Below are 8036 nucleotides of genomic sequence, written 5' to 3'. Positions count from 1 at the left end.
CAAAAAGAGACGTTATTTGATATACGTATGCATACCCTATAAGGGTATATGTATATGTATATGTATATGTATATGTATATGTATATGTATATGTATATGTATATGTATATGTATATGTATATGTATATGTATATGTATATGTATATGTATATGTATATGTATATGTATATGTATATGTATATGTATATGTATATGTATATGTATATGTATATGTATATGTATGTATATAGACATAGATATTGATATTGATATTGATATAGCCCTATAACGATGCGAATACTTGCAAGAACTTCCTTATAAATCACTAGATAATAAACATAGAATAGATCTACTGCCTCTATCTAGGTATGTAGGTATGTACATGCATTTTGAGGTGAAGATCTTAGTGATATATATGTAGATATCAATATTGATATTGACATACGGAATTGTTGAGCACGGACTATATTTATCCAACAGGTTAACTTGACTGCGTTCAATTTGCTTAAAAATTAAGTTACAATATATTTTTTATTTATAATATTATTTATTTGCTCAGTTGTGGTTGTTTGCGCGCGTGCACAACCTTTTTAGTGCGACGGGCTCTATAAAACATGCAAGTTGGCCTCTGCGAAAAGCAGTTTTTGTCTTCACGCCCAGTGAAGGGGTAGAGGGAACTATGAAACTATTAGTGGGTTCTCTTATTGGTAATCTCATATACATATATACATATATACATATATAGTAAAGTACCCAAGATCCGCTAATTGTTAAACATCCATTCTATCAGCGATCGCGGTGCTCCTGTGCATTGCTGATCTCTCGTCAGCCCAGTGCCAGTGCGAGGAAGCTACTGAGAAGCCGCCTCTGGCCAAGAAGCCACCTCCAGGGACAGATGAGGGCCGGCCCATTGCGACTCCCCCTCGCCGCCCACCAGTCGTTACAACTTGTAGAACTAAGAAACCAGCGATCATAACAAGGAAGACGACAAAAAGAAATGCAGTGAAGACAACGAAAAGAACCCGCAAGCCAAAGAAGACAACATGCAGGACGAAGAAGACAACCCGCAAGCCAAAGAAGACAACATGCAGGACGAAGAAGACAACCCGCAAGCCAAAGAAGACAACGTGCAGGACGAAGAAGACGACAAGGAGACCGAAAAAAACAACAACATGTAAGCCGAAGAGGACAACAACACGAAGGACGAAGAAGACGACAACAAGAAGGCCTAAGAAGACGACAACTCGTAGACCAAAGAGGACAACAACGCGAAAGACGAAGAAGACGACAACAAGAAGGCCTAAGAAGACGACAACTCGTAGACCAAAGAGGACAACAACGCGAAAGACGAAGAAGACGACAACATGTAAGCCGAAGAGGACGACAACATGTAAACCAAAGAGGACAACAACATGTAGACCAAAGACGACAACATGTCCAACAACAACTACAACATGTCCAACAACAACTACAACAACATGTCCAACAACAACTACAACAACATGTCCAACAACAACTACAACATGTCCAACAACGACTACAACAACATGTCCAACAACTACAACAACATGTCCAACAACAACTACAACATGTCCAACAACGACTACAACAACATGTCCAACAACTACAACAACATGTCCAACAACAACTACAACAACATGCCCAACAACAACTACAACATGTCCAACAACGACTACAACAACATGTCCAGCAACAACTACAACAACATGTCGAGCAACAACTCCACTACCAACAACAACAGCCCCAACGACAACCCCAACGACAACCCCAACGACAACTCCAACGACAACAACAACGACAACAACAACGACGACGACTACTACCACAACAACAACAACAACCCCAACAACAACCCCAACAACAACCCCAACGACAACAACAACGACAACAACAACAACAGCCCCAACGACGACGACTACTACCACAACAACAACAACAGCTCCAACGACAACAACAACGACGAGAACAACAACCCCAACAACAACCCCAACGACAACCCCAACGACAACTCCAACGACAACCCCAACGACAACCTCAACAACAACCCCAACGACAACCCCAACGACAGTCCCAACTACAACAACAACAACGACGACGACGACGACGACTACTACCACAACAACAACAACAGCCCCAACGACAACTTCAACGACAACACCAGCAACCACAACAACAACGACAACAACAGATCGTCCTACAAGACCATATAAGCCCTGGAATCCGTGCCGTCCCTGTGGGCCAGGCGGTCCGCCCTGCCTCGGATGCCCGCCCCACCAATGGCTATGCTCCGAGCTTCTGGCCCAAATCCGCGAGCTTAAGTACGTGATACAGCGTTGCGTGTGCGGACACCGTCATGGCTAGATGACTTGGACAAGAGCTCCTTATGGTAATGACAAAGCCAGAACTTTCCCCTTTTTGCTATTGTCATTGACACTTGTTGATTATTTTTCCATTTTTCCATTTTGTTTGAATTTTTAATTTAATAAAATATATTTTTTGTTTAAAATGTTTTGTTTAAGATATTTCGACATTTTAATGCTTCATTTCTTGTGGCTCATAGATTGAAATATGATCGATATTTCTTACTTGAACGGCGTTGGCCAAGTCTGTCAATTGTCCTTTGAATCCCTGTTCAACATTTAGGCCCAATCACTTTTGTTATATTGGTGGAATGATGACGCTGTCTATAGGACTGCATTCCGGCTAAGTTCATTCCATAGAAATCACATTAATTCTTGGCCTAGACCTAAAATCAACTGAATTAACCAATTGAATTTCAGCTGCCTTATCAATGCAGGTGTAGCTGCCACGATTACTTCAGGTAGTGCCAGGTCGAATGACAATATGTCGCTGATTATTGGTTTAAGGTGTAACAATATGAACGATAAGTCCATTGATGAAAATCCTTATAGAACTTCAGTTATTCATATACATATATACAAATACTCAAAATATTTATATATATAATATTACATATGTATATGTATATCTATTGGATGAAGGCTCTGATACCAGCAAAATCAAGTTCAATCTAAAGCTGGTACGTCTTATTATTGAAAACTATTGTAATCTGTTAGGGATCCATCTGATATTAGTTTTGAAAGATTTTAACCATATGTTCCGAAATCAATTTTAATAAACGAAGAATATATCTAATAATATTCTATAAACTAATGAGTCCGATATTCAGACATAAGAAATATATTGATGCCCTGAATTTATTTGATTTATTAATTACTCTTTAAGTTCCGATGAACTGAATTTTTTTTATAAGTTTATAAGTTTATAAAAATTTATAAAAATATATAAAAGAATAAAAATAAAAAAAATATTCATAAGCTAATTTATAGCTCGTAAAAAATTAAAATTTCAAATTTTATAATACAACTTTCTTGTTGTCAAAATATGCCATGCAGCGTACGTATATGTAAAATAGTATTAGCTGAACTTAGGCGGAGTCCTACAATGTCTTTCGTGCTAAATTTGAAATCTCTCTAAGTTTAACTTGACAATCAGATCTATAAATAAAATAATAATAAAATTTATAAAAATATATAAAAGAATAAAAATAAAAAAAATATTCATAAGCTAATTTATAGCTCGTAAAAAATTAAAATTTCAAATTTTATAATACAACTTTCTTGTTGTCAAAATATGCCATGCAGCGTACGTATATGTAAAATAGTGTTAGCTGATCTTAGGCGGGTCCTACAATGTCTTACGTGCTAAATTTGAAATCTCTCTAAGCTCAACTTGACAATCAGATTTATCAAATTTTCATATTGATATTATTTGAGAAAAAATGATTATAGGAGATGTCTAATATAAATTTTGAAGAAGAAATCCAAGATAACAGCTTAGTTTGATTTCATACTAACTGTATCAGAGATATGCTGTAAAGGTATTCTATAAAGACTATCAGAGATAGAACTAATATTTATTTTCTACGATATTACGAATGCTGCTGAAAGAAATTTCATTATCACTTATAAGTGTGATATATTTGTCTTTGGCTATCCACACAGAGAAATGCATAGGCTAGGATAGACAAAAAGAATATATATAAATATAGAATAATATATAGTAATATATTAACGCAGACCAAATATTAACGGGGCACGGTATCCTGAGCGGATAGAGTTTTTATACTCTGAGCCCATCAAAAATAAGAAATGACGGTATAATAATTATCCGTAGGTGTGCAGGGCTAGTTTTTGGACATTATAAAGGCAAGACTCTTGATAGTTTTTCTTAGGTATTTCCGTTTAAATATTAGCGATTGATTTTTGTGTAGTTTATACAATTTCGATTATTGGTATATTTTGGATTTCGTCAGATATGTACATATGTATGTGCTACGTATGTATATGTTATTATCACATACCAAAAGTTTATAAGATAAAGTTTTTTTATTGCCATTTTTTCAGTAAGCGTTTACGTATGTATAGTATAATATATGTATTCAAAATATAATAAAGAAATGTCTTAAATATTTTTTGTAAATATATGTTAAGGCCCTCTAAGGCATTCAATAAATTGAGCATATATCCATTATTCAATGTATATTAAAGATAATAGAATTTATTATTTGTAGTGCTTCGAATGGACGTGATAGATCTCTCTAGTATTTTTGCAAACGTAGGCTGCTAAATGTTAGATATTTTCGATTCTATTTGAAGCCGTAAATTCATGCGAAAAATGCTGAAATAACTAAAATATGATATATGTATGTAAAATAATATATGATATATGAAAGAATTGGAGTGAACTTTTAATGGAGGTAAAAGAAGACATGCTTCCTTGTTGCCTTAGAAATAGCGTATGCGAGCACCAAGAGCCTTACGGATCTACGGACAGATGGGGTAAAGCCATAAAGCGCGATCGAGAATCGTTACCTTTTAAATGGGTTCAAGTCTCATTAATAGGTTTGTTTTACATCAATAATATTGACAAACATATAATGACAATATAAAGTATTACAATAGTAATACATTATATTACTATTTGAATCAGTTTTTTATTGCATCAGTCTCATTCGGCATGAATTATTCGAAAAATTGTAAATTCGACTTGCTATATTTAACGTGCAGCTTGCCACAAACTGGCTTTGCAAATATTTGCGGATGAATTTAGTGGCATGTATTTACGCAATTGTTCTGTTCTAAAATTAAAATGCAACGGCAGCTGGACGAGCCCTATAAAATGGGAAGTACGGCTCGGTAAAGGCATCAGTATCCGCTTTCACTTCTGTTCGGTGTGAGGGTTGTCTAGGAAATACATCGATATGAATTTCATTTTTGCCTTTCTGATTGGTAAATTCATATCATTTAACCATTAAGGATTTGGAGTAACAGTATTTTATCTTTTTTTTTTTTCACCTTTCAGCTTGCACTGTGCTGCTCTGCTGCGCTAGTCTCAGCTCAGCTGGCTGCGGCTGCCCCATAACTACCAAGCGACCAACAACGACAACGTGTACGCCAAGGAGGACAACAACATGTAGGCCAACAAAGCCGCCACCACCGTGCACAACAACACCACCGTGTAGGACAACAACCACTGCGTGTCCAACAACGACAACAACCACAACGACAACCACAACAACACCTACCACAACACCAACAACAACAACGACGACGACAACTACAACCACAACAACAACGACTACTACCACAACAACAACAACGACAACTACAACAACCACAACAACGACAACTACAACAACCACAACAACAACAACAACTACCACAACAACCACAACAACCACAACAACAACAACAACAACTACTACTACGACAACAACAACTACTACGACTACAACGACTACTACGACTACCACAACAACCACAACACCACCCACAACAACAACCACAACAACAACCACAACAACAAGGCGAACAACAACAAGGAGACCGCCATGCCGTCCCAAGCCATGGTGGCCAAACAGGCCATGCGGACCCGGCGGTCGGCCCTGCGTTGGATGCCCACCCAGGGGACAGCTTTGCATCCACCTGCTGTCACAGCTGAAGAGCCTTGAGCGCAAGATCAGGAAGTGCGTCTGCGGCCAGTCACTTTTCCTCTTGTCTTAAAGCAAAGATTGACCCATTATTGTGACCGATAACACCGACCGTTGGCTACTACCATTTGAATGCTGTGAATGGATTTACATTTGGATTCGTTGATTAATTTTTTAACGATTGTTAATTTTTTTTTATCTACTTTAAATTATATACATATTTTGTTGCATTGACTTGAAGACTTTTTACTGTAGTTGGAATGAGGAATTCATTTCAGTTTTGACTGAGATAATCTTATGTATCTAGATAGTACGACTCCAGATAGAAGTATGAAAAAGACTAACGACCATTTTCCTAATCAAAATTATATAATTATATGAAATCCTTAAAACAAGGAAAGTGTATCTAGTCAGAAATATTGTGGACTCTTTTCGGCTCTTCTTCTTGTCCTCATCGAGGATCTGGTCATTGAGGCTATGAACCGAAGTGTGGACGACAGAAGCATTCGGAACTTGAGTCTAGCCAAGAGATGGAGCAGCTCAAAAGGCAAAATTAAAACGTCACTCTTAGCATAAACAATACCAACAACGATGACAAGAACAACGTGTTCAGCAACAATGGAAACTATCCTAAATACAGCAACAAACCACAAACACTCTCAGCGACGTCGACAACAGCAACAACAAAAGCAAGAACAACAGCAACAGCAACAACAACAGCAACACTAGTCACAGCAGCCGCAACAACAACAACAACAGCAGCAACAACAACTACAACGACGACGACAACAACAGCAACAACAACAACAACATAGAAAGCAATAACAACAACGACGACGACAACAACAACAATAACAACAACAGCAGCAACAACAACATCAAAATCAAGAACAGCAACAACAACAGCAACAACAACAGAACCAACAGCAACAAAAGCAACAACAACAGCAACAACAACAGCGACAACAGCAACAACAACAACAACAACAACAGTAACAACAGTAACAACAACAACAGCAACAACAATACCAACGACAACAACAAAAGCAAGAACAACAGCAACAACAACAGTACCAACAACAGAACCAACAGCAACAACAGTAGCACCAGCCGCAGCAACAACAACAACAACAGCAACAACAGAACCAACAGCAACAACAACAACGACGACGATGACAACAGCAGCAACAACAGCAACAGCAGCAACAACAGCAGCAACAACAGCAACAACAACAAGAACAGCAACAACAGCAACAGCAACAACAGCAACAACAGCAACAGCAGTAACAACAGGAGTAACAACAGCAGCAACAACAACAGCAACAACAATACCAACGACAACATGTTTGACAACCCCACCGACAACTACAAACATGTCAAACAACAACGACAACTATTTTAACAAGAATAGTAACAAAATGCTGGACAGTAACACCAACAGGTGTTTTGGACATCAGCAACAACAAGAACTAGAAGAACAACAATGACAACAACAACAAGCATAACAGCCAAAGAGCAGCAACAGCATGTTATACAACTATAACAACAACAACAACAGCACCAACAACGACAACAACCACAATAGCAACTCTATGCAATTCATGTGAGCCTCAACTTGATCCCTTTGTCATCACGTGCTCATCACGAAGGACACAGCTCTTGGCCAAAATGAAAATCCCCTAGATTAGCAGCGGAAGCTGTGGCAAATAAGCTCTGCTGTTCGCCTGTAATGAAAGTGGACTTCACGTTGCGTAACTGTGCATTATTGCATGGTGATTACCACCTGTAATGATGCCCATTGATTGGCATTTGATATTTGAAATTTTCATTTCTGCGTTAGAATAAAATGCCAATATACATATGTATATATGTATGTATGTACATATATATATTTTACGTTGATAACTGCTTTTACGTATTGCATACTACCTTAGGGGCAACTTAGTCCAAACGGATATTAGTTTAATTAAAAGTACGACGAATAGGCTGTAATTAAAGTGAAATTCTATGGAATATTTGATAT

General features: G+C 37.5%; 1 protein-coding gene across 1 annotated transcript; it reads left to right on the top strand.

Moving 5' to 3' along the window:
- The first annotated feature begins 5210 nt into the window (after positions 1 to 5210).
- LOC108618323 (uncharacterized) lies at positions 5211 to 6247 on the top strand. The gene is made up of 2 exons (XM_089473642.1): positions 5211 to 5312; positions 5386 to 6247. Exons 1-2 carry the CDS (start codon positions 5285 to 5287, stop codon positions 6084 to 6086), a joined length of 729 nt encoding a protein of 242 aa, XP_089329768.1. The 5' UTR covers positions 5211 to 5284; the 3' UTR covers positions 6087 to 6247.
- Positions 6248 to 8036: the final 1789 nt, after the last annotated feature.

Source organism: Drosophila arizonae, chromosome X (genome assembly GCF_054131065.1).
Source record: "Drosophila arizonae isolate 15081-1271.41 chromosome X, UAZ_ARI_1.0, whole genome shotgun sequence".
Classification (NCBI taxonomy): Eukaryota; Metazoa; Arthropoda; class Insecta; order Diptera; family Drosophilidae; genus Drosophila; species Drosophila arizonae.
This window is presented reverse-complemented; position numbering and strand designations above follow the sequence as displayed.